Raw genomic sequence first — 26,282 nt, 5'->3', positions numbered from 1 at the left:
ATACAAGTCATCCGACTTCAGTCCGTCGTTCGAATCCCATAACGGGACTCGGAAATTTTGTGGCTGCCACACTGCCACCCAACGTGGGCCTGAAAACGTTCATATCAAATTGGAACAAAATAAGCCTCAACACCCAACCATGCGACCCGCGACGTGCCTTCTGTTGACGGGGGTGGGGGTATGTAGCAGGGCGTGGAGTCATCCCCCAGATGACATCCTCACCTTGTCATCTTGCCAACTTGATCGGGTGGTCAGGCTCGCTGACTGGGTTGACACAGGTCATCGTATTCCAATAACGTAGATCGATACTCATGATGTCAATCAATAGATTGTTTGATCCACACTCGATTAAATACATACGACCGCCATATAGCTGGAATATTGCTGATGGAAGCGTTAAACACACAAACAAAGAAAACCCATCAAGTCTTCGGCTTTATTTGAAGTTTGCGTGCACATATCAAATATGACAAAACAACAAATGCTTACAAAGAGAATACAGGCGTTGTAAAGTTTTCATGAGGAAACAGACCGGAGGAACGCCGTTGAAAACAACTAAGATAAAACAAATTACGTGTATAATAATAATGCTGATAATATAATGAAAAGAATTATAAATCAGTCAACCATCACAACCAGAGCACTGTGCGATCAGAGGTAGAAGATAACAAAATGTCAAGGACCTAAGGGAGATAATTTGTCATTGGAATGTGCTTTGTCTTATTATTTGTTTCGGTTGAATCCAGTACAGTACTGGTAGGGCCACAGTCAGGAGACGGTTTCCATGACAACGGTTGACAAGTACACGGCACCACTACTGACGGCGTGGTTATATCGAGGTAGCGTTCCAACACCACACAGACATGTTGTGTGACGTCACTTCCTTTACGTCATCACTGTCCATAGATGACCTTGTACTCTGAAAAGGTGATGGAACATCACGTTAGAATTATACAAGTTATGTGAGTGAGTGAGTTGAGTTTTATGGCGCACTCAGCAATATTCGAGCAATATGGCGGCGGTCTGTAAATAATCGAGTCTGGACCAGACAATCCAGTGATCAACAACATGAGTATCGATCTGCGCAGTTGGGAACAATGTGTCAACCAAGTCAACGAGCCTGACCACTCGATCCCGTTAGTCGCCTCTTACGACAAGCATAGTCGCATTTCTGGTGTTCCCAGCCGTGATATTGCTGAAGTATGTCTAAAAGCGGCTTAAAGCCATACTCAGTCAGTCAGTCATGGCCTTTAAGACATTTTCTCAATAACAACTGACCATCCTTTTGTCTGTGTTTATCTAGACGTGTGCACTCGTCAGTGGAGGAGGTACCTCCACTGGTTCTCGTCCCTCATACCACAACGTGGCTTTAGCGCACGTGAATATCAGTAAATGTTCAGCAACGTTGTCATGGGTTACCGTGTTTGGCAGTTTGACTCCTGAGAGTTTCTGCGACTCCAGCCCTGCCCACTCGTGACACATGTGGTCTCACTCTATCCAAGTAAGTTTGTTCAAAATTGCCACTGTTCACCCAGCAGAAAATGGGTACCCGTTGGGAAAAGTCATGGGACTGATAACATGTGCGCGCCTGGCAGGCAGTTAGGATTTATCGGGGCAATAATGTGTTAGCGCCTTGAGCATGCACAAATGTGTGGATTAGGCGTATTATAAATGGCCATTATTGGTACTAGATTGTTTTTAAGTCCATGCCGAGATATTTTAACGACGCTGTAAATTAGCCGTTACGTTTAAATGAGTTGAGTTTTGTGCCATGCTACTTGTAAACAAACATTCACCATATAGCACGTCCACAACATGAGCTTTGAGCAAACGTAAACATTATTCTCCATGTTATCAAATCTGAGTTTTCGAAAATTTTCTTTTTCTTTTCAGTGCGGAGCGTTTCTCTGGGGGCTCCAGAATTAAGTTACAACATGTTTATGACAGTAATGACAGATTCTCACCGTCCCAGGATAGCTTGTCGTCTCCATTCTTGTCATTGCTGAGGTAGTACCCGGACACCTGGGCCTTGGCCTGTTCCTCGGGGGTGCCTATGTGACGGGCGATTGTCATGAGTTCATCACGAGTGACGAAGTCGTCCCCGTTTGTGTTGTCCAGGTTGAACCACTCTTTCGCGTTCTCCTCGGAGTAGTCCGGCGTGATAACGTTCCTCACGTACTCAGGCACAAAGTCGATGATGCCGTCACCTGAACAAAAAAAACTACAGTTATTGCAGTCATCACTAGCAGTTGTTACAGTCATCACTAGCAGTTGTTGCAGTCATCACTAGCAGTTGTCATCACTAGCAGTTGTTGCAGTCATCACTAGCAGTTGTTGCAGTCATCAGTAGCAATTGTTACAGACATCACTAGCAATTGTTACAGACATCACTAGCAGTTGTTACAGCCGTCACTAACAGTTCTTACAGTCATCACGAGCAACTGTTACAGTCATCACTAGTCAACAATTTTTTTCAGATGTTGGGATGTTATTGAGTTTTACAGTATCAGAAATTTTATTTTCAAACGACACTTCAATAAAGAAAGTTATTCATCCACCTGAAAAAACTAAGGGTTTCCGAGCTGCAATCCAATAAAACAAGATTTTGAAAAAACATAACACAATTCAGATTCTACTTCAACTTGTCAAAATGTCCAGTAACAGGAATTTAATTATCGATAAACCACTTGGTATTAACAGCACACCTGAGAATGCTTTGTTGCTTAAGTTTTTATCAAGAGTATACACTAGAATACTACGACACATTTAAGCAAGTAACAATTACTTATCATAAGCAATACAGACACCAGCCTGACACTGAGAAAAACATGCTTTCATCTAAGGGAGTACCACTCATCGTGTGTGACCCTGTCACTGTGTGGAAAACGAAAGCAACATTTTTTGTGGAGTAAGTCCGCAATGTTAATGTGATTTCGTTTTTTTTCTCTGTCACTCACTTTTCATCAACATCTTCTTAAACAATGACTTGAACTGAAGTGTTAACGCTGACAAAAAACTCAAAGATATGTACATGCTCATAAACTCACTCAAATGACTTTAGCCATTACGTTCAACGAAAGTTGTGAACAAGTTCACACTTTAACACGTGAAGCGTTTAGTGCATTTTGAGAAGGAAGATGTTTCGAACAGACACGGTGTCGTATGTGACAAACCTCTCATCCTTTGAAGTCTTAGCAAAGCTTATTTGAAGATATATCTACAATAACTTGACAGTAGAGTATTGAGAACATTACTTACTTTGGTTAATGTTACAAAGCTTGAAACCAAACACTCAGTAATCCGATTTACACCTTCACGTCATGTCATTTCACTGCATAAAAATGTCAGGCTCAAGGGCAGGCAACTCCCGCACAGGGATGTTGTTAGTGCGTGTACTTTAATCTAGTCTGTCTCACAGTCCCTGAACCACATTATCTTGCCTAATGCCAAGCCTTCTCCGCAGTGCTAAAGCCTTAAATGAAGCAAGTCTAGATTTCCATAGGTTCTGAATCTCTAGTCTCCGTGGAGCTCCTTTTCAATTAAAATGGGTTTGTTTGTTACTATCAAAATTATACATATTCAGAGACTAAGCCTTAGTATAACTTTAATCATTCACAGACAGGTCTTAGCTTATTTTCCGGTAGAACATTGATCATTATACGTAGAGCTTTGATCGTTCACAGAACAGTTATCACTTATAGACAAAACTTTGATTTTTAGCTTTAATTACTTAGAAACAGAACGTTGATCATTGACACGAACTCAATTTATGACAGATCTGTGACCTCTTACAGATTACATACAGACGGAACATATATGTGTATGACGTCATCTATTGATCAAAACAACAGTTGTCGTGACGTAATGAATGTGCCCGACGTCAGTCATTGTTGAAGACAACAGTTACCGTAACGTCATAATGGATATGGTGACAAGTGTCTCGATATCTTTTTGTCGCTGTTAAAACAATGCAATAACATAGCAATATCAACACGCTTGCATCAAATGATTTGTTGGTGACACTCAAACGCGGACTCGTCTACAGAGACCCATAACAAAACAGACAAGAGGAACTACTTCCAGCAATCTATTGAATGAAATCCTGGAGTTATCTAAGCGACCGATTCTGTCAGTTAAAACTCTTTATTGATGGACTGCTTGGCGTTGTCTGGCGAGTTGCACTTGAGAAGCACTTCAGTGAATATTGTTTCTATCGGTCTAGTCAACTCCTTGTCCTACTCAAGAGGAAAAGACTTTATTACGTTTATTGCTTCCGGGTAAAGTCGTGAATTGATATTATTCAAGTGCTGTAATATCATCAAGATTCTGATCACATCCTTTCATTCACACGCTTTACAATCTTCTGAAAATTTTCAAACAATGTTCAAGTAATAATTAATTTTATATCCGGGAAAAGTAATTGATTGTACTGAATGGAGACACGGGGTCGATATTTCACAAGAGATGCAACACGGTAATAGTGTAACTATTATAATCCGTTCTTAAGCACTATGAAAGGAGGGACTGCACTCCACATCACATGGATCAGCAAATATTATGCTCAGCCATTGAAACAGATATATTTGTCTGAAAGGGAGTCGCTGAAATGAAATAGCCTTTGTTCGACTTTCTTAATGTTCTTGCTCACAAAATATTGAATTGAATGGAAACTATTATGTCTATTTTGACGCCATTGAAGGTATGTGATATTTATTTACATAACTCTTAACATTATTTCAGTGGTGGGACTTCAGAAATACACACAAACACTTCATGTAATGACCATATGTTTGGGTTCCAACTATACCAGGCGTCATTGATAAAGGCTGAGAGGTTGTGTAGCACATGTGGAGAACGGTTTCTCAGAAAATAAAAAGAACTAAGAGTGTCATCATAATGTTTAAAGTGTTCAGAAACGTGACACATCGTGAAATACAGACATTAAGTTCAAACAGCACTAGCAAACATCATTTGTATAGACCAACCACCAAAATGAAAATGGCAGACATGAAGCACTCGGTCATTCAATTTTGAGTGCCCTTCTCGCGCGTTCAAGACACAGGTGCACTTTGTTCTCATGCCCTTTATCAAGTTCATAAAGAAAGCTTGAGGAATCGCATTCTACTCCTCTACTAGAGCTCTGCGGAGTTCTTAGAGATCCACTGATGCTGAGTGACACATGTACACAAGTTGATCACAGGCATTTGGCGAGCACCACTCCATTTGCTCTTCACCCTGCTGCCTAAGAATTTCCGTCACAATCCTGGCCCTGTCAGGCCTAGCGTTGTGTCGTCTTGCACTAAAGAGTGTTGACCATAAAAGTCTCCAAGAATGGTACTGCTACAGGAGTCAGAATCTTACCCCGATAATGCTATGCAGTAAGATTACCGTCGACCACGTGGAGTGGAGTACGTCCAGAGTTATCCCAGCCCAAACCATGACCGGCCCCCCACCTCATTTGGGACTGTTGTGACTCGGGCTGGTCGACCTGCATATTCCCACGGACCCACTGGCTAAAAATGTCTGCTACATTCCAGCAATAGCTGACTTGGACAGCAACTTGCCGCTGGGTTTCACCAGATTCCTTCCCGCGATCCCTTTCAGGTAATGTCAAAAACGTCCCATTTTAAGCTGCGATTTCAAAAAGGTACGTGAACACGAATGAAAAACAAAACATCAATGCATGTGCAGTGTCCTTCACTTTCCATGTATAGAGCGATTTACACAAGCAAATCAATGACATTAAGTGACAAGCGGCTTTCCATATTCACAATTTCAATAAAAGAGTGCCATTCGAAACAATATGTAGAGGACGTCAAAGAACGTAACAATGACATTTCAACGGCTTGATTTGTTTTTCCATGCTGTTAAAAAAGTTTGCTTCACATTCAGTTGTACATATTTCAAACATATACGAAAATATTACAGTTGTTTTAGAAATAGTGTTACCAATAGCTTGACCCTTCATTAATGACGCCGAGTATGGCTTGCACATATTTGAAGAGCAAATGAACCACTGGAAGTCTCGAAGTCTGTAGTGCCTGAAGTAACACTGCAGCCATGAAAAACGCCAAACATTACATATATATTTACCTCCTTCAAAACACAGCGTTATTATCCAGCATTGCTAACCAGCAGTATTAATTTAGAGTTAGAGGCAAGATCCTTCCCTCTTATAATGATACCATAGAAGAAAAGAAAAGAAAACAAACCTATGACCACTCAACATTGTTCCCAATATGTATACAACACCATAACTGCTTCTCACAATGTATTCACCAATAAAATTGCTCTCCAAATTTTGTTGAGTCCCATCCGGGATTCGAACCCGCATCCTCAGAGTCACCTAGTCCACCAGCACACAAAGTCAGCCGCATAGCCCGCTCAGCCACCGCGACCTCCACAAAAGTGTAAGTGGGGCAACTGGTAGCCTAGACTGCGTACTTTGTGTACCCTCTGATAAGTGTAAATTGGCAAGCCTCCCACGACCGAAAGCTATGATTACACGATGCCATTTAGAAAGTGGTCAAATGCAACATATGTCATATTTGGGATTTCACTTTCTTAGTAAACTACACATCCTAGTACTAGTATTTGCTTTGGTTGAGTCCCATCCGGGATTCGAACCCGAACTCTCAGAGTAACAGCTCAGCACATTGTACACCCCAATATTACTGCTCCCCAAATAGTATACAACAACATAACTCCACATGCCTCAACCAGAATACATGAATATAACCCAGTATTCCTATCTAAATACGCCCACACCAAGCTATCCACGCCGTTGGTAGTAGTGACGTCAGAGATACAAAGATACAATCAGTTGACACAAACACACCCGCAACATTACTTACATACATCATATTACGTATCTTCATACGTATTCAGTCACTTGACGGTCACGTAAGGCGTACCCAAATAAAGCTATGTTCCCTGAAATATACTCATAGACTCACTCACTCACTCGACTTACATCGAAGACTGATTTCTCGACTAACTGCAAACCAAGTGCAAACCACAAAGTTGCTGAAAAGCATGTGCAAATATCGTGAACAGCACCGTTTCGGTGTTAACTTTTGTAAAGAAATCGCGAATTTTCACTGATTTCATATACTGAACTCATGACAATAATCTTTTCAACCTAACGAATTTGTTTTACGAAACACTAGGTCATGTGTAAACAGTACCTTTCAAAAGTGTAGAATATTTTGCAAAATCTAATTTAGGACAGTTGACTGAAGTGGCTAAATTGACACTAGTGAGTCTAAACTTTCGATGGGAAGTGTACTATCACAAAAGAATACTTATTTTTTGATTACCCTAACATGTTCCACAAGGCGGCATAAAAATACTTACATGTTTCTCGGGCACATTGTTTTCAATAGTGACGTGGGCGGTACGACTTTGTTTGTTTGTTTGAATTTATGATAGGAAAAAAATGACAAGGGAGGAACACATTTTTTTCTCTCAGAAATACGGCTTGGGAAGTTTAGCATAAATTAATGAATTGTAGATTCAGTCACACTCGTTTTTACAGCAGTTGTTTCTATAGTGGCTTAATAGATGATATGGACGCGGCAAAGTCAATTTTTGTTAAATGGGAATAAAATATTGTTAGGCGCACTAATAAAAGTGACACGCCAGTGCCCGAGAAACATTTCACTTTTTTATTTAGCCTACCACATTTCATTTGATGTAGACAGTGAAGCTGCCGTTACACTTACATGACTAAACAAAGATAAATCAGCGATGACACCAACACCAGCACCCTATTTGGGCATAATTTGCATAATTTGCATATCATCTTTTGTGAAAATAGATGTACTTAGAAATATGTTATATTTACGGTTCGAGTCTTGAAAATCTCAAAAATAACAAGAAAATTGGCAGCGACGTCATGAAATATCAGCAAAAGCAGATAATGGTGGAATGATGGCAATACGGTAAAACCGTTCACTGACAACGACAAACATCGCGCCGGTGCTACTTTTACCGTTAATAAAACACGCAGTTAAAAACTTGCTAATGTTTCTCAAGTTTGAGGACGCCTCAACAGTAATGAGCCATTCACGATTCTAATCTCAGAACCATTAACAGACATTCGTGGCGTACACTGAACGGTTAGTTTTGCGCGTTTCATCATAAAAACAACCTCGGACCCATCAAGTCTTCCCAGCTGTTCCCCGCTCAACCATCAAACAGGATGAAATGTGTATGCACTTTGATGTGATGGTTTACCATTTCTCAACTGCCAATCACGAACACTCTAGGACTAAACAAATCGATAACATGATCTGAAATGGACTCCAATAGGCTAGGTGAATGAGTTCCCGTAAACGTATCGTTTCGTACTTTGTTTTTAAAAGTGTTGGAGTTTTAAAAAGCACTTCCCTTGCTTTTGTAACTCGACACTTATCCCTGTCGATGAGGATTTCCTTCTTTGACGATGGTAGCGAAAGCCTTGCTTCGGTTTGGAAGTAGCATAGACCCCAAGGCAAATGACTGGGAATAGGTGCAGATGAAGTGTCTATTTATAGCAGAGTATATCCCTTCTTTGTCTGTTCTTCACGGATGATGTCAAACAATCCTTTTGCACTACACCATCACAGTTTTCATGCTCTTAAACAGCTATGTCGATGGAAAAACTTCAATGGTTGGCCAGACGTTCTCAGCCCGTCCACTGGATTGCAATTCTCAGGCCATTCACAAAAGATAAACCCTTCATTCCAAACAGTTTATTCGAAATTTGAAAAGTTGAATGAACCCATGTTTTGGTAGTTCTGAGAGGTAATCCTGTGATTCAGGGGCGGCCGTAATTTGGGAAACAAACGGGTGTTTTCGTCATAAAGATGAAAGATACTAAGATAAGCAGGTAGCCGGAGGATTACTGCCATTCCCCCACCTCCCCAACCCCGAATGTTTTTACAGATTTGTACATGGAAGTATTAAAATAACACTCTTTTGAGTGTCATATACCTTCACTTCTAAATTCTGTGGTTAAGCTACGTTTTAGGTATGCATTTACGTACTATTAACAGTGTTCTCGTAAAGGCTCCTCCAACCAGCAAAAGTTGAAGGTACATCATCTTCACTGCTGTTGACAGCGTATCAGCTGAGTTTCTCTTTGTAGTAGCCATCACATGTTAACTTTCTTAAGTGCATCTGACGCGTAGTCGACTGTCACACAGAGACACAGAGACACGCACGGACGCGGACACAAACACACACAGATACAGAGAAACACATACGAGACACAGAGACATACACAAACACACACAGACACACGAGACAAACACACACACACAGAGTGAGTGAGAGACACACAGATAGAGAGAGGAGGGAGAGAGAGAGAGAGAGAGAGAGGAAGGACACAGAGAGACACGAACATTGTACACTCACAGACATACACGAGACACAAACACCAGCGTATAGACACATGCTCACACATTTATACTGACGAGATACACACACTGGCATACACAGAGACAAATCGACAAACAGTCGCCCACAGTGCATGTAACCTTGTGCATTCTTCTATTGGCAGCTGTAATTGCGTGCAAAGTCACATGGCTGGTATTGTTTAAAAACGTGTTTTGAGCTAGCGTGTCTACCATGCGTCCATTACATAATAAAGGTGGGGATAGCTGAACAGATTTTAATAACGAACGTTGATGGGCTATTGAACCATTAAATTAGCCAGCAATCACGTTCGAGCTCTTTACTTGAAACGCGGGTCCTGGCTTTAGACTAATGCACTGCCTGCACTATGCGTCAAAAATATTCATTTTTCACATGTGAAAATTGAAAATAACAATTAGGTGCGTTAGCAGAAAAAGGAACAAAACCCATTTCATTTTCTAACCAACACCTTCACATTGCACCCAACCAACACCCCACCTCGTATCTAACACCTTCACATTGTACCCAACCAACACTCCACCTCGTATCTAACACCTTCACATTGCACCCAGCCAACACCCCACCTCGTATCTAACACCTTCACATCGCACCCAACCAACACCCCACCTCGTATCTAACCAACACCTTCACATACTACCAAACCAACACCCCACCTCGTATCTAACCAACACCTTCACACTGTACCCAACCAACACCCCACATCATATCTAACCAACACCTTCAAATTGTATCCAACCAACACCCTACCTCGTATCGTACAAACACCTTCACATTGCACCCAACCAACACAACGCCTCGTATCTAACCAACATCTTCACATTGTACCCAAACAATATTCCACCTCGTATCGCACAAATACCTTCACATTGTACCCAACCAATATCCTACCTCGTATCTAACACCTTCACATTGTACCCAACCAACCCCCACACCTCGTATCTAACCAACAACTGCACATTCTAAAAAGACTGTACGAGTCCCTGTACGAGCATGTATTTCGGAATGCAATGAAATAGTGAGCGTATCCTGCACCATTGGATTCACTCGTTAAAATAAACGCAAAGCCAAGTTAATAAACTCATCTAAAATAACAACATTGCAGTCAAACTAGGGATTCGCATAGTCAAACTAGGGATTCGCATCATATGTCGTTTTGTTTTTGTTACCGATGCGTCATATTTGGAAATGTCCTCCAAAACGCTCTTTCAATTTTTCAAGTCCCCTAAATGATTGGACAGAGCAAACGTTTGTCAACAAACAAAATACTCTTTATGAGTAAGAGTGGGGAACAGAAGGCATTGGCTCTTGGGATATATTCGGGCTCAGTGGTTTGAGAAGCATCTAGCATTGATACATATTCACCCCAAGAACAATGTTTCGTTAAAGAAGGCATTCTTAAGATACTTTTACATGTTAGCCTTGAAGTAAACGTTGAAATGCCGCCAATATACATCATTCTTAGAAAACAAGATCCCCCGTCTAATGGTAATTGGAACAAATCCACACGGGGACTTAAACTGATATATCAATACAAAGACTGGCAATTCCATGACGTATTTGTCTGCAAGCCACGTAAAGAGCTGACAGAGGTACCAGAGTGTATACATCCATAAGTACGCGACAGACGTTACAGCGATACAAGAGGCATTAAACTTGGGTATCAACTAATGGCCCAGCCTCCGAACCTCTAGTGCGGGACATCGATAATGCCACATATACTCTTCAAAAATGTAGCGGAACTTCATTTTTTTAGAATTCACGATTACAACTATTTAGGAGATTTATCAGAGTCAATCAATGTTGATATGATATTATAGAATGTTTTGAGAGTGCCTTACCATTTGCACTTCCTTACAAGCATAGTTATTTGGAATGTAATCGCTTTTGAAAGATGTTTGGTGTAAGGCATGTCATTTGCATGTATACGATTTTCATTTTAAAACAAACGACTAAAAACAAACACTAACAAATGTGCGATGCAAAATGAGTGTCAAACTTAATGTTCTAAGTGATTTCTAGTCATTCTTGAAAAAAACCCGTCAAAATCAAGAATGCACGTGTATGGGGCTATTGCGTTGTGCACGTGCATGTTATGCGTTGTGTTAAGGGGTGGTAATAGAAGGAATCGAAATGGTGGTGCTCTCATAAGATGCCTGTCCTTGAAACATTTGTTAACGTTTACACTTTCTATGCAAATTGAAAGTTCATGTTCCCCTACTTTTTTAAAGAGTATATATAAAAAGTGTTGTATATGCATTTTCGTAAGTGGAGTTGCAATACTATTGCTTCTGTGTTACGTTATTTAACAAGGGAAACTTCCATTGTTGGTGATGTGGATATGTTTATGACTGAAATAGATTCAGCAGACTTCGTATTTTTATAAATTCACCATTTTGATATCTGAAAGTATATACGACGAATGCCGGGGATCGATTCCCCACATGGGTTCAATGTGTGGAGTCCATTTCTGATGTCCCCCGCCGTGATATTGCTGGAATATAGCTAAAAGTGACGTAAATCCACACTCACTCACTCACTCACTCACTCACTCTGAAAGAGTATCCGTGCCAAACTGTTTAAGGGACAGTAGGAGAGCTTAGATGTAAGTTAAAAGACCTTCGTCTTATCGGGAATCAATCGTTTTGAAAGGTTGGTAACTCGATTGGCTTCGGTTATAACGTCTTGTGTGTTGGGGTCATATCCGTCATTGCAGGTTTAATTAGTAGCATCCAACACTCCATGCTCGTCACCCCTTTCCCTTTTTGTGCAACCAATATTCCCCCCTCACATGCAACCATCGCCTTCACACTTTCTATTCAACCAACACCCCACCTCGTAACTAACCAATACCCTCACATTGTGCCCAACCAACACCCCACATCGTATGTAACAACACCTTCACACTCTAGATTTACCCAACCAATGTTCCACCTCGTATCTAACTAGCACTTTCACATTCTACCCAAACAACACCCAACCTCGTAATCAAAGCAACACCTTCACATTGTACCCAACCAACACCCCACTTTACTACAGTTCCACCTACCGTTATCGTCTCTTCTGGCAATAAAGTCTGCCACGGCTGCGTCCCTTACATTGGGGTTGTAGTCCTGAAGGTGACGTCGCATTTCTTCAAACGTTGCTCTGCCGTCGTTGTTTTTGTCAATCTGGGTTGCAAACCTATCCTTCAGTACTGAAACATCGAGAAAATTGGCATGTTTCAGGCGACGATGTTTCAGGCGACGAAGTTTCAGGCGGCGATGTTTCAGACGACAATATATGTTGCACCCCTGGCGTTCAGAACTTTCCTCTGTTCAATATTACTAAATTAACTGATACCCATCAAAACAAAGCTAATTTTGTGTCATTAACGTTTAGTCAAGATAACTGGAAACTGATAATATGATGATGTTATTACAAATGTTGAATCGAATTAGCTGCAGAAGAGTGATGAGATAATTATGATGATGATATATATTACTTCATTTTAGATTAATAACCTATCCATGAAAGCTTATGTTTTGTTTACACGGAGCTAATGATAACTTTACTGGGAACGAACTAAACAGATGCAGAAAGATGGTAAGGCACTATAGAATCCATGTTTTCAAAAATTCCTCTTCTGTTCAAAACCAAAGATGTTCTGAGGTGTACTATTTTTTTTAATAAAAAAAAGATCCATTTGCGTAAAAAAAACATAAACCCGAGGATGGCACAAAAGAGTCTTAAAATGAACTAGACGGATGAATTTCAACTAGGATTGGACAAAAGACAGCTGTAGAGATTCATTTTATCTGTCTCGGAGACACTGCAGAATAGACAGAAAAAGTTGTACAACTCAAGTCTAGGATGATTGGACTGGTCCTCCTTGCCCAAGCTCCTAAATTAGAAAATTGGTCTTTTACAATTTTATTGAATATAAATTTATCATCGTTGACAATTTTTTAAAACCTAAGTTTTTGTATTTCGGGTACTTAATGCCAGTCTTAGGTGTTCGCATCGCTCGGGTTTTTCCTACCATTGCAAACTTAAACAGAACGTTGCAATGCTGTTCACGTTGAGCGACCGACTGGGTTGTCAGGGAAAGTGTTAGAGGGCTCTGTTGAACACGCATTCATGTCGATAATGTCCGACTGATAATACTCATGAACCACGGTGAATATTCATTCCGGGAAAAGGTGCACAGAAGCTTTCTTATGTGGAGGAGGATTGTTTGCTTGGGTTAACGTGTGTATGTACTAGCTCTGTCTGAACATAGTGACTAGTCGCTTAACGATCTGAATTCCGTTACAAGCCGTTAGAAAAGTCTATTATCAGGCTTACATTGCTCCGGATGCTTTCAGTGTTTGACTTGCTGAAAGTGTAGTTTAGAATCGAAACCTGAAAGTCGAATTTTGCGTGTGTTGGAAACCTTGCGTAGCATACAGTTTCCATGTATAAGCAAGGTGCCCATTTGTAGACTATCTATTAGAGTAAAGAAATAAGCTAGGCCACCTGACTGGCGATCATGGGGACTTACAAGAGAGTATTGAAAAAACAGAGGTTTAGGTGAGTGAGTGAGTGAGTGAGTTTAGTTTTACGCCGCACTCAGCAATATTACAGCTATATGGCGGCGGTCTGTAAATAATCGAGTCTGGACCAGACAATCCAGTGATCAACAACATGAGCAGCGATCTGCGCAATTGGGAACCGATGACATGTGTCAACCAAGTCAGCGAGCCTGACCACCCGATCCCGTTAGTCGCCTCTTACGACAAGCTGAGTCGCCTTTTATGGCAAGCATGGGTTGCTGAAGGCCTATTCTACCCCGGGACCTTCACGGGTCCCAGAGGTTTAGGAGGTAGAGAACAGAATAAGTGAGTGTTGAAGGAAAGCCCAAAGATGTGTGCATGTGCGCGTGTGCGCGTGCGTGAATGTGCGGGTGTGCATGTGTGTTGTGTGCATGCGTGCCGGTGAGTAAATTTGTAGTTCCGGTAGCCGGTGAGTTTTAATGAACGTATTTATATGTGTATGTGTGTCCAGGCGTGCGCTTGAGTGTGCATGTGTGTCATGTGTCTGCGTGCTTACCTGTGAGTGAATGTGCTTGTTCCCGTGGACGTATGCATATGTGCATGTGTATGCAGACGTGCGCGCGTGCGTGTGCATGTGTGTGCATAAGTGTGAGTGCATTTTCTTGTCCTTGTCAACGTACATGTATTAATATGTAATTATGTGTGCGTGCGCTGGCGGTTTGTTGTTTCCGCATGCATGTGTGTGTGCGTGCGTGCGTGCCTGCCTGCCTGTGAGCGAATGTGCTTGTCCACGTATATGTACGTGTATGTGCATGTGTGTTCGAACGTGAGCACGTGTGTGAATGTGCTTGCCGACATATGTATGCGTATGTATTGTGTGCGGGTGTTCCTGTGTAAATGTGCTTGCCGAGCCGAGCCGTGTGCGTATGTATTTGCGTATGTGTGTGCCGAAATGCGGGTGTGCATATATACATGTGAGCAGGGAAGACTGCTAGATATGATGTATACCTCCTGTAGTGTAATCTTTAGAGAGAAACAGATCCAGCTTACCTGTTAGATATTCTACTGACACGCAGGGCTGCAACAGAGAAGACATGACATTAAAAACCCACAATTAAATGCAGTCTTACAACGTTAGATTTATTGCAACCACACGATCACAGTTAAACATAGCATGCACACTCCACATGTCACGTTCCATAGCAACCCCCCCCCCAAAAAAAAAAAAAAAAAAAAAAAAAGGAAGAAGAAGAAGAACAATCGAACAAACTACCCCCAACCCAGCCCCGAAAAACCAAGATGTAGTGAAGACCTAGTGAGTATGGTTTTGCGAAGCCTTTAGCATAGTTCCCGAAATATCTCGGCGGGGGACACCAGAAATGGCCTTCACACACTGTACTCATGTGGAGAATCGAACCAGGGTGTTCGGCGCGATGAGCGAACGCTTTAACTACTAGGCTACCACACCGTCCGTTTCGTAAAGACCCACAGTGACGTTTGTTTCTGGTACGACGCGGCGGAATGATTTGGTTAGCCTGGGTGACGCTGTTGATTGGGTGTAATAGCAGCATTACGGTACGGGACTCATAATATCGATCACTGGATTGTACAATCAGAATTACACATTCGCATGTACAGATTCTCACAGGTACAAATCAGTCTATGTAAACAATGAAAACAGTACATCAATAAATAAGTCAATGAGTAAGTTTAGTTGTACTCCCTAATAAGTAATATTTTAGCTATATGGCATTGGTCTGTAAATAATCAGTGATCAGTGTCATGAACATTGATCTGCGCATATGGGAATCGATAACATGTGTCAACCAAGTCGGCAAGCCTGACCACCCAATCCCCTCAGTCGCCTCATACGACAAGCATGGGTTACTGAAGATCTGTTCTAACCCGGATCTTCAAGGGACAGACATCAATAACATTAAACCGAAGCCCTAATGCCGCCCACAACTTACTGAATCCCACTATGACATTATAATACCATCGTACACGTTATGTTATTAATGCTTCGCCGACTTGTTCCCCTATCTACATCATCGCTTACCAATGACTCTTTACAGTGCAATTTCCGGATCATCACAGAGGTCAGCGTTATCCTGATGACGTCAATATATTGTCATTTAGCTATCTGAAGACCTCAACAGAAAGGACTCTAAGCAAAGTCCAACCTGTTCCTCGCTCTGTCGCCAATTGTAGCTAATGGGTATTTAGTAGCCCTGGTCGAAATCTTCAATTTATCTGGCTGTGAGCAAACGGTTTCCTTAATGCAGCCTGCCCTTGTTTTTAGCATTGCAGGAATCGAGTCTGATCGAAGCTTAATTCCTTTGACACTAACGGTATAGAAAGATTTGATTATTATGTAAATAGCTGTAAGTGACGTCACGAGTGATGGAGAGGTGACGCAAATAATGACAAAACCAATCTGGTTTGGAATAACTATTTGTCTCGAATTAAATGAAGCCTTTTAGAAGATAATATGTTCACACTCTTCCGAACAAGCATTCTGGAGACGGTGTAGAAATGCCCCTCGTGAAGGTCTCTAATCAGGTTTTTTTCCGTCACAGGAACACAGCCAGTGGTGTCGGTGGATACTAATGGTCATTTATATATAATGATAACGAAATCAGAACTATTTTGTGTGTTTATATGATAAAGAAGCCTTGGGCCTTGGTTGTAACGAAATATCGGGCTAAGTGAGTGGGGCGTTCCATTATATGGAAGGACTGCATTAGCAGGAAACAGGCCAGAGGAATTTAAATTACTTCACGAAGTTTGTGGTGACGATAATGTCCTCGCCACGTCACACAAACCTGTGACGTTAATGACGTTTCCCCTTCCACTAGACTTTGATTTCCAAACTCGCAACATAACAAAACTATTTCCAAACATGAATAATATATTGGATACAATGAGGGAGGTTAACCTCCGTACACATATTTGAATGTGAATGCGGGTGTTAACTGTATGGTCTGTCACTGAAATACGCTTAGCGGAAACATTGCGAGCTTTTAAACAAAACCATCGACTGCATACAACACCTTGGTGCTGAACAATCATGTATATCGGATGATGCTGCAGTGCATCAGCCCAAAAGGTCAGATGTCACAGAGGTGCGTAATGCTCAATTGGTGGATACCTGGGACAAGCTTGAAACACCTCGTGTGTATATTAACTGTGAATATTGAATATCTGTATCCATCACTGACTCTGAATATCTAAGGTGTCTGAATTAGTCTCGCCTTACTGAGTGTAATCCCAGCAAGTGTGCTTATTTTACGTCTTAGCTACACTATACAACAAAATTGGTTAGTGAGTGTTATTTTCGAGTATACTTCCATATTGTTAACCTCATATGCATATTTACGTTTTTCATATCATATGATATTTACTATATGGAGACATACGCAGGTAGTAGTCCTTTTATCGGAAGGTATTTTTAAACCGTTACTGAATTACGCTTTAAGGTATTAGCATTGGCTAGAGTAACTTTATAGTAACGTATCATCACAATGCTGACATCTAACCACTTTGAAAAGTCTCACAACAATATAATGAACCGTTCGTTCTAAAGAAATAAATTATTTTCTTAATCTATAACATGGATGTATTTAATATGTAATAGTAACTTTCAAAGAAATACGTCAACCGTTGATGCTTTTTCACAGGAAAGACTACAAAAACATCGCAGTTTGACCTTGATATTTACATTGCTTTATTCTGCGGACACTCAGAAATTATTTTTAGAACATGGCACAACACTTTAGTGCTTAAAGGGTACTTTAGTTCGGTGTATCAAGAGATAGTGGTAGGTATCTCTGAAATCTCCCTCTAATCTACGTGAGATCTGTTAGAAACATACTCAGTGAGGACATTTGAGCATCCACAAGGAAGCATGAGACTCCTTCCACGGACTCCCACAGGCTGAGAGTATCATTTCATGTGCGTGCTCCCTTGGCTACAAATGAACTGGTTTTAAAGATTTAATCACTCTTACTTTTTATTCATCCCGTGGGATGCGAAGAACAAATCATGTGTACTCGTTCATGAATTGAAGGCGCATAGGGAGCAATATTGTGTTCGTGGTAAACGTCTGGTACATAAAATATCTTTTTATCATAGCTCACGTTGGACCTCGTAGTCTACGTTATCATTAAAACTCTCCTATTCACCACCTGCAAGGCGACTGGTCTTCCTATGGGTCAATGTTGTGATTAGTGTTTTGCTTAAAGAATCCCTGTTTTATGTGTATACCTAGATATAGTCATAATGGTTTCATCATAGTAAAATATAGTGAGTGTATATGGCAAAAGTTTTATGTTCTGCAAGTATCCATTCAAATGCGGAGTATTGACTTCACTGGTTGCCAAAGACGGATCCAAGCTGACATAATGGCCACGGAAGAGGAACGAGTCGCCATTCGGCTCGCCCGGAACTGACACTACTGGGGAAGAATGCTTCGGTTTTCTTTGGTTGAATGAATACACACGCACGCACGCACGCACACACATGCGAGCAAGCGTGCGCACGCACACACGCATACACGCTACACACGCATACACGCTTCTATTCTATCTGAATGTGGTAAATTTATAGAAAGATTGTTACATAGATACACGCGAGCGTGTGTGTGATATGATCTGCCTCGCAATCCTTTAAGGATATCACCCTACTATGCAGCTCCCATATGACCTAACCTTTCCTATCACCATGAAACTGCTTTAAAGGTCAGCTAAATATTACCTCGCAGTAACAAGCTGTGATAATGTCTGGCAAATCAGCTATAAATTAAAATGCCACCTGTTCAGGTCTCCGAGGGTGGCTGTCAAAGTAAGACATCGACATGTTCCAGGTTTGTTTAACGTATTACACTTTCTATGACATTCATACTGACGTCATTGAAGTAGAACTACCCTAGCAAGATGAAATGGCTTCCAATGTTGTGTTCAAGATACCATATTCTAACGTCTTGTATGCGCATATGTGACGTTATTGATGTGCGCAGTATTGGAGGCGTTAGCAAAGTAGCGTTCCTTTCCTGGATTATAACCACGTTTGGCTGTTGTTGAACGCCATACTCAGCAATATCCCAGCTATATGGAGGCGGTCTGTAAGTAATCAAGTTTGGACCAGGACAATGTAAGCACTTAGTCAGCCGTAATGATGATAACTACAGTGGAAACTGGAAGCTGTATAATCCGGTACTCATTGGAGCTGAAGAATGAATCCGGTTTAGACAATGTGCTGGATTGTAGAGCTAATGAAAATTGTACAAGCGACGGATGGACAGATTTTATGCGAATGATGACAACTTGCCAAATTGGACAGATGTCGGTTTTGGCAGCTTCAACTGTATTTGTCAAATGGCTGTCCCATGCACAACTCAATTTGCTGACTGCTTTCATACGTAAACACACACATGCGCGATATTCCCTGATTCTAGTTCAAGTGGCGATAACTAATGCTATTTGTCGAAAACTGTCAATAGGTGGTGGGTAAACGAGAATATCTGTAGGAAAATGTGAAAATAATGTTTGGTGGTATTAGCATCAATCTGTTATTGACAATCTGCTCAACAATGTCTATTGCCACTGACCGGAAATGCGTCAGGTGTATATGGCTGAGGTTCCATTTCCTCAATCTGCTGGTCTACTTCTACCTCACTTCCTGTATTGCCTTCTGGGACGGCTGTGTCTTTGTTTCGTTTGCTTTGAAGGAGGTGCTTGAGAGATGTCCCTAACGTCATGTGATAACAACAGGATAACAGGACGATACCAGCCAATACGCAGGAGTCTAGTCGTGGCATGATGCTACCGTGGACGAATATCTGAAACACAAGGAAACAGTATTATTGAGCGAGTGAGTGAGGTTAGTTTTACGCCGCACTCAGCAATATTCCAGCTATATGGCAGCGGTCTGTAAAATAATCGAGTCTGGATCAGACAATCCAGTGATCAACAACATGAGCGTCGATCTGCGCAATTGGGAACCGATGACATGTGCCAACCAAGTTAGCGAGCCTGATCACTCGATCCCGTTAGTCGCCTCTTACAACCAGCAAAGTGGCCTTTTATGGCAAGTATGGGTTGCTGAAGGCCTATTCTACTCCGGACCTTCACGGGTCGGACAATCCCAAGAGCAGAGTCATAATATTAATCCTGTCATTGTGAGATCGAATATCAGTGTTTTACTGATTCAGTCACTGATCCATCAGCATCCGTTAGTCCCATCAAAAACGACGCCAAGAACTTACATCCTTTCATTGATTATCTACTAAGAGACAATATCATGTATTCATCAAGCGTCGTTGTATTTGCATTTACGTTGATGCAGCAAATATCGAAACCACACTGATTTGGTAACGTCACCATAAATAAGGCATGTTATATATACAGCTGGGTGTATCTGTAAACGTACTCTGCATCAATTAAAGTCTTTGGTTGTTTTGTGGGCAACAACAACAACAGTGGGCAAGTAACATGAAGTAAGAAACGGATTTGGGATTCGAGACTCCCGAACCTGAAAAAAAAGTTGGTTGTTTTGTGGGCCACAACAACAGTGGGTAAGTAACATGAAGTAAGAAATGGATTTGGGACTCGGGACTCCCGAACCTGAAAAAAAGTTTTCTGATTCAAATCCCCAATCCCCAATCCCCAATCCCCAATCCGTTTCCAACATCTTGTGGCTGGCTCCCGGTCTAAAGGGCCATCCTAGGATAACTGAGCGTCCCATGTCGTGGCATGATACTAATAATTATCACGCCCAAGTTTCGTATACGTCATGATGCAGTATGATCAGTCAAGGAAGGACACGAACAACCTATGTTGGTTGTACGATATCATGAGTTTATGTGAGTGAGTGAGTTTGGTTTTACGCCGCTTTTAGCAATATTCCAGCGATATCAAGGCGGGGGACACCAAAAAATGGGCCTCACACTTTGTACCCATGAGTTTATGTGTTGTCTACAGCAACACAAGGCAATACTTCAGCTATAATTTCAGCTGTATAATATTTCAGCTGTAAATAATGGAGTGTAAATGAGACAATCCAGTGATTACTATACACCGTACAAAGATCATCGATCTGCACAAATGGCATTCGATGGCACAAGTCAACCAATCAGCGAGCCTGACCTCCCAATCCCGTTAGTCGAAAATATGAATTGTTGAAAATTTAGGCATATCTTGTTGTCAAGCATGGTTACTTGAATGATCGTGTGTCATCGTAACCCAAGGGCGTGAAGACCTGCTCAGTATCAGTTTCAAGAATGTCTGAATATGGCTGAATGGAGTGTTGGTTTGTTTGGTGTTTAACGCTTCAGTTAGCAATATTCAAGCTTTTTGACGACGGACTGCAATTACTCGAGTCTGAACTAGACAATCCAGTGATTGTCACGATCAAGTCAGCAAACTTGATTGCCCGATTCCGTTAGCCGCCTCGTTGAACTGGCACTGGTTGCAAAAGACCAGTTCAACCTTTGATCTTCACTGCTTGAATGTTGCGTTAAACAAACAAACAAACAAACAAACAAAGGAACATTAACCACTGAGGCAATATTAACCCTTGAGAATCAATCACTTGACCCAAGTTCTTAATTTAGAATTCGACTTCTCTATTATTCCTGCCTTCTCTAGGACAAACGCGTCCATCATTTCAAACAGTACATTCAGCCAATTCTTCACAATTAGCTCAGTAAGGGCAACAGGGTCTTTGCATGAGTCGGGTCGACATGGCGCATTAAATAATAACCGAAGTCATGATCTTCACGTGCATTGCGTCAAACTCTACAGCAGTGTCATTCAATATGGAAATGGATTCTACTGTTAAGCCAGAAATACCCGGACTCGGTGCCCCCGTTTATTCGCGTCAATCTTTTCGGTATGTACAACTACGTCATCTGACGATATTTCGGAAGTGGTGGTGAGCTGTTTGTTCACTTTCAGATCACCTACGCGCGTTCTCGTTTCCTGTTTAATGTTTATATCAGCATTTCAAGAACCTTGTGACAGAAATATGCGCCCCAGGAGCTTCAATGATCTTGGAGAGCTTGCCACAGACGTTTCAGTCCCCGGATGGCGCTGAGCACGTGTTATATCATGTATTTCTGAACTTTCTTTCGCTTTGAAATTTTAGGTAACTGACTTTGTGCTGCTCTGGATCCAGATGTTTGTAAAATTGCAGCATGATGTTTTTTTGATACAACATTATAGGAAACGGTGTCTGAATCGCCAGTTCATTTATACATAAACACATTTTTTATAACAGTTTCTCATGAAAATACAAACGGCACATACTTTTTCAATTGTTAGCTTAATTTTACTTTAATTATCAGCTTTCTTGCTGATCTCTTTGACCGGCATGAATGAAGTACTAACAGCAACGGAACTTGATTCAAACTTACGGCTTGACAAGTATCGGATGAGCCAGCGCAGTGAATGCATTTGTGACAAGCAGGCGGGGCAAGTAATCTGGACAAATACACCTGGTTGCTACAGGTAGATTGGCGATTAAGCACGCGCAGTACATGCTGACAGTGACGTGAAATCAATACCGCTACTGTTTAACACATGTCTCGTAGAGCGATTTAATTCAGCAAAACAAAATCACGACACGATTCGCATGAGGAAATTGAACTTTTCAATATTTAGATGACAACCTGTGTTTCCCTCTTGTTTCAAATGGAATATTCTGGAGGGCGTTACCATATACACAGTTGGGGTCATTTGTCAGGTCGTGGCTCATCTAATACTTGTCAAGCAGTATTTGTTGTTATTAAGCACGTGCAATACATGCTGACCGTGACGTAAAATCAATACCGCCACTGTTTAACACGTGTTCAGCAGTTGTTATTGTTTTAACCCTGTTCATGTCTAGTGCTGTGTTGTAATGCTTCACTCATGTTTGACAAGATATAAGAATCCACACCCAAATGTCGAATCATATAATAATAAAGCAGTTGTTATCCAGAAAGAATTGTTATTTATCAGAGCTTCTCTACTGTTGGATAATACCTTCAGGAACTATATCCCAAAGGAGCCAATAGGTGAATGGGATGATCAGGCGATAATGTTAGTAACTTAGTGTGCTATTAATTTGAAACACAGATCAACGATTCGCTTACCTATATTGGTAAAACTGTGTTCACGTCAGTGAGTAAGTGAGTAAGATTGAAGTCGCTTTTAGCATAACCACGCCGGAGGAAACCAGACTACGCTACCGACATTTTACCTATAAAGGGAATCAAACTCATGTCTTCGATGAGACGAGCGACCGTGTTAACAACTCGGCCACCCTTCAGCGTTCTTCCAGCAATGAATAACCTGAAGCAATTACTTGCGTAAGTTTAGGTACATGCGTTACAATCCATACATACCCTTGAAACTCCGGATTTCACTAGCCCAAAGTTTGTCGTAAGAGGCGACAAAAGGGATCAGGTAGTGAGGCTCGCTGAGTTAGTTATCATGTGTCATCGTATCCCTTTTAAGCAGAACGATGCTCATGTTGTTGATCACTGGGTCGTCTGGTCCCGACTCGATTATTTACAGACCGCCGCCATACAGCTGGAATATTGCTGAGTGCGGCGTAAAACTAAACTCACTCACTCACCAATCAACAGTCCATACAATGTGAAGTAATTCAGGAGTTGAGCGATGACAGCAGCTCTGTGGCTTCTACCAGTAACAAACCAGTAGCGTTTACCAGTGCTTACACGAACACTCTTCTGTCACCACTAACTGGTGTAATCACTGATTCCAGTGATCTGGTCATATATATTTCATTGCTGCTTTGGCTTTATGCCAAGTGGAATCGGATTTGGTTGGTATCAGGAACTGAGATACAGTGGAAGTCTGGCATTCCCTTTGATTGGAACAAAATACTGGTATAGAGGGCGTGCCACTCTAGAAGACTTTTCAACCTTTTAAACCGGAATAATGTTCTAAATGATGAAAATACAAGTGCGCAACTTTATTTTGCTTCATAAACTTAACATTCAATGGTAATCCACTGTGTAGTTGATAAAAGTTACGCCAATCAGCCATTTAACGGGAAAGCCAAGATACCGGATGCAGGTTTAGACGGCGTAAATTACTGCACAAATAGACAGTTGGGTGGTCTTTGTTATGCCGAAATACGGAACAGAGAGATGATAGATTAGAGAATGTGTAAATGATCATAAGTTAACTAGATTCTGTTCTAGTGCCGTTATTCGAGGCATGCCGGATTGGTAGGTTGCCGGTTTGGACGGCTTCCACTGTACATAAAGCTTCTTAGTCGTGAAGTCCCGGGTTAGAAGCAACCATGCTTCTAAGAGACGACTAACGGGATCGGGTGGGAAGGACTCACTGACACGTGTCGTATTTAATTTGCGTTGAACGACGCTGATGATGTCAAACACTAGATTGTCTGGTCCAGGCTCGATTATGTACAGCAGTTTAAAACAACAAACAAAATACGAAGGTACTTTCCAGCTTTGTAAGCCCATGGTGAGAGTTACGCTCATCTCCACGCTAAGCTCACTTTACGAAACCCGGCTCCAGTACATGTGCCATTAACATGCTATCCGCTCCAAAGCAAGTGTGACAGATCAAGATTGCAATGTCTTCCTAATGATTGCCATAATCAATCTGGCCAACACCTTCAGTCGATACAGCCCCGAACCTGTATTTTGGCAGCCTGAAAATGTCAAGAGTCACAACTACATTAGGCCGCAAACATATCTGGTACTGCTTAAATACCAGGCCAGGACTCAATCACACAGCGCCACCGTGCACTCTGTTCGGGTCGGTAACTTTCTTTCGTACAATGTGAATAGATTCTCTCGCTTCAATAGCAAACAGAACTATTTTAGCAATCTAAAAGCTAATGATATTATTGGTTTCGTTATCGAACGACATTTCCTTGAAGATATTTGCTCCGTTGGCCATTGTTTAGATTGAGGTCTTGTTCAAGAAGGACATGTTTAATTCAAAATTGATGTCATACTTGGTGAACCAATAACTTATTCCGCTTCTTGAATGAAAAAAGGCCTTCTAAAATCTCTTGGATGAAGAACTTGCGATAACTCTGCTTTCATTCGGCCGGTAATCGTTACTATCAACATTGGACGCTGTATTTTGGGCAATGACGTCAGAATATTTTTGTTTTAGTTACGGGGTAAAAATAAATCTGAAACAAAAGAGCAAAGGCACGTTTGTAGTCGTTCTTTTCAGAATTGTGATTATGTATCATCAATATTTAATTCAGCGTCATTTTTACATTGACTTTCATAAAATTGAGTTCTTTGTGAAAACAGACAAGATTCCCATTTATTCCTGGAACTCCATGACGCCGTGTTAATTGAGTTTCTGCACTAGAGGCTGGGGCATACGTTTAACTTGGAATTCTCACAGTCTGTGATATATGTCAGTATATTTACATGGTGTCCACCCTGCTGACACCGTGACCTCGTTTGGTGGGATCACACCAGGATCACACCGGGATGACGAAGAAATGCAAATCTCCCGAGTTTCAATAGTTTACGTTACGATCTCTGCGACAATTCACAGCTGTGCCCTTACATAAATGTCGCTGGACATCAAATTGCGTACTTAAACCGTTCTTTTCCTCATCGGTCATGATGTTGTACAATCAATGAAGAGGGATCGATTGACTGGCGGTTTACATCAAATTAGTGCCATTGATTTCCTTTACGGCCTTTGGCGTTATGATCGTAACGGAATACACCGAGCAAATCCGAACGGACGAAACCTGCTGGAAGACACTCTGACAAGATAAGTACTGCGTAACACCCTTGAGATGTGCCCTCTTAGCCCCGAGATGATTATTCTCAATGAGACGAATCCACTACATGGATGGCTCGCGTACTTGGTTGGCAAATGTCATCGCAGTCCAATTGAGTAGATCGATGCTCATGCTGTTGAACACTTGGTTACATGGTCCTTATTTGATCATTTACAGATCGCCGCCACACATTGCTCATGTTGTTGATCGCTGGATTGGTTGGACTTGGTTAGATTACTTACAGACCACCGCTACATATTGCTGAGTGTGGTGATAAACACGCAAGCAAGCAAACAAACAAACAAATTCATTCCAGGTTGGATTATAAAATATCGATTCAGAATTTGAAAGATGCCGTTCAGAAAAAAATCTGGAATGTCAAATAGATACCACAGATTGTATAACAGTTCTTTTCACGAGGTATGGAAAGTCTCTTCTGTTCTTATACCCTCCATGTGAGGTAGAACACCGTGTTGTCATTGTCTCAACCGTAAAAGGACATTATACCATTAAATCTACGGATAACCATTCAGACAGAAGCTGTCATTCACAATGGAC

At 41.4% G+C, this 26,282-nt stretch overlaps 1 protein-coding gene across 1 annotated transcript in view; it reads right to left on the bottom strand.

The window, feature by feature from the left end:
* Positions 1-422: 422 nt before the first annotated feature.
* LOC137281606 (uncharacterized) overlaps positions 423-26,282 on the bottom strand; it is a 93,545-nt gene continuing 67,685 nt past the window's right edge. The window contains exons 3-7 of the mRNA XM_067812942.1: positions 19,540-19,770; positions 14,982-15,009; positions 12,467-12,613; positions 1,965-2,207; positions 423-919 (exon numbers count right to left, since the gene is read on the bottom strand). Of these exons, the coding sequence (XP_067669043.1) occupies positions 894-919; positions 1,965-2,207; positions 12,467-12,613; positions 14,982-15,009; positions 19,540-19,749 (654 nt within the window). The 5' untranslated portion in view covers positions 19,750-19,770 and the 3' untranslated portion in view covers positions 423-893. The remainder of the gene's footprint in view (positions 920-1,964; positions 2,208-12,466; positions 12,614-14,981; positions 15,010-19,539; positions 19,771-26,282) is intronic.

Source organism: Haliotis asinina, chromosome 4 (genome assembly GCF_037392515.1).
Source record: "Haliotis asinina isolate JCU_RB_2024 chromosome 4, JCU_Hal_asi_v2, whole genome shotgun sequence".
Taxonomy (NCBI): Eukaryota; Metazoa; Mollusca; class Gastropoda; order Lepetellida; family Haliotidae; genus Haliotis; species Haliotis asinina.
The sequence above is the reverse complement of the archived record's forward strand: the minus strand, read 5'-3'. Positions and strand labels throughout refer to the sequence as shown.